Source organism: Myotis brandtii, unplaced genomic scaffold (genome assembly GCF_000412655.1).
Source record: "Myotis brandtii unplaced genomic scaffold, ASM41265v1 scaffold68, whole genome shotgun sequence".
NCBI lineage: Eukaryota > Metazoa > Chordata > Mammalia > Chiroptera > Vespertilionidae > Myotis > Myotis brandtii.
Window position 1 is genome coordinate 1,544,244 of NW_005370657.1, and position 371 is coordinate 1,544,614.

The 371-nt window shown below is 66.0% G+C and overlaps 1 protein-coding gene across 1 annotated transcript in view; it reads left to right on the forward strand.

Annotated features, from left to right (window-relative positions):
- Positions 1-4: 4 nt before the first annotated feature.
- Positions 5-371, forward strand: part of PTRH1 (peptidyl-tRNA hydrolase 1 homolog) — a gene marked incomplete at its 5' end in the record, with an annotated part of 1,597 nt that continues 1,230 nt past the window's right edge. The window contains one exon of the mRNA XM_014529306.1: positions 5-53. Within this exon, the coding sequence (XP_014384792.1) occupies positions 5-53 (49 nt within the window). The remainder of the gene's footprint in view (positions 54-371) is intronic.

The window sequence follows — 371 nt, forward strand, 5'->3', positions numbered from 1 at the left end:
GGACCATGAGCGGGTGCGTTCTGGAACCCCGGCCCCCCGGGAAGCGGTGGCTGGTGAGTGGAGTTAGGGGGGCGACGTGGGGCTCCCGGCACCGAGCTCCAGTTTTGCCGCTTTTTCCCCGACAAAGTCCCCGGATTCTTTGCCTCAGTTGTTTTAAATCTAGAAATGGGTCGGATACTCCGACGGGCTCCAAACTCCCAGGAACTCCGCCCGGCGCCTCGCGCCCTGCCCCCGTCCCCACTCCGCTCCTGCTTGGCGTTACCCTCCTGCTTCGGGTTCCAGGGGGCACTGTGAGATAGAGGTGTCGGGAGCTGTCGGCCTCAGTGTCCCTGGTGCCGCCCGCAGGTGGCCGGCCTGGGGAACCCCAGGCT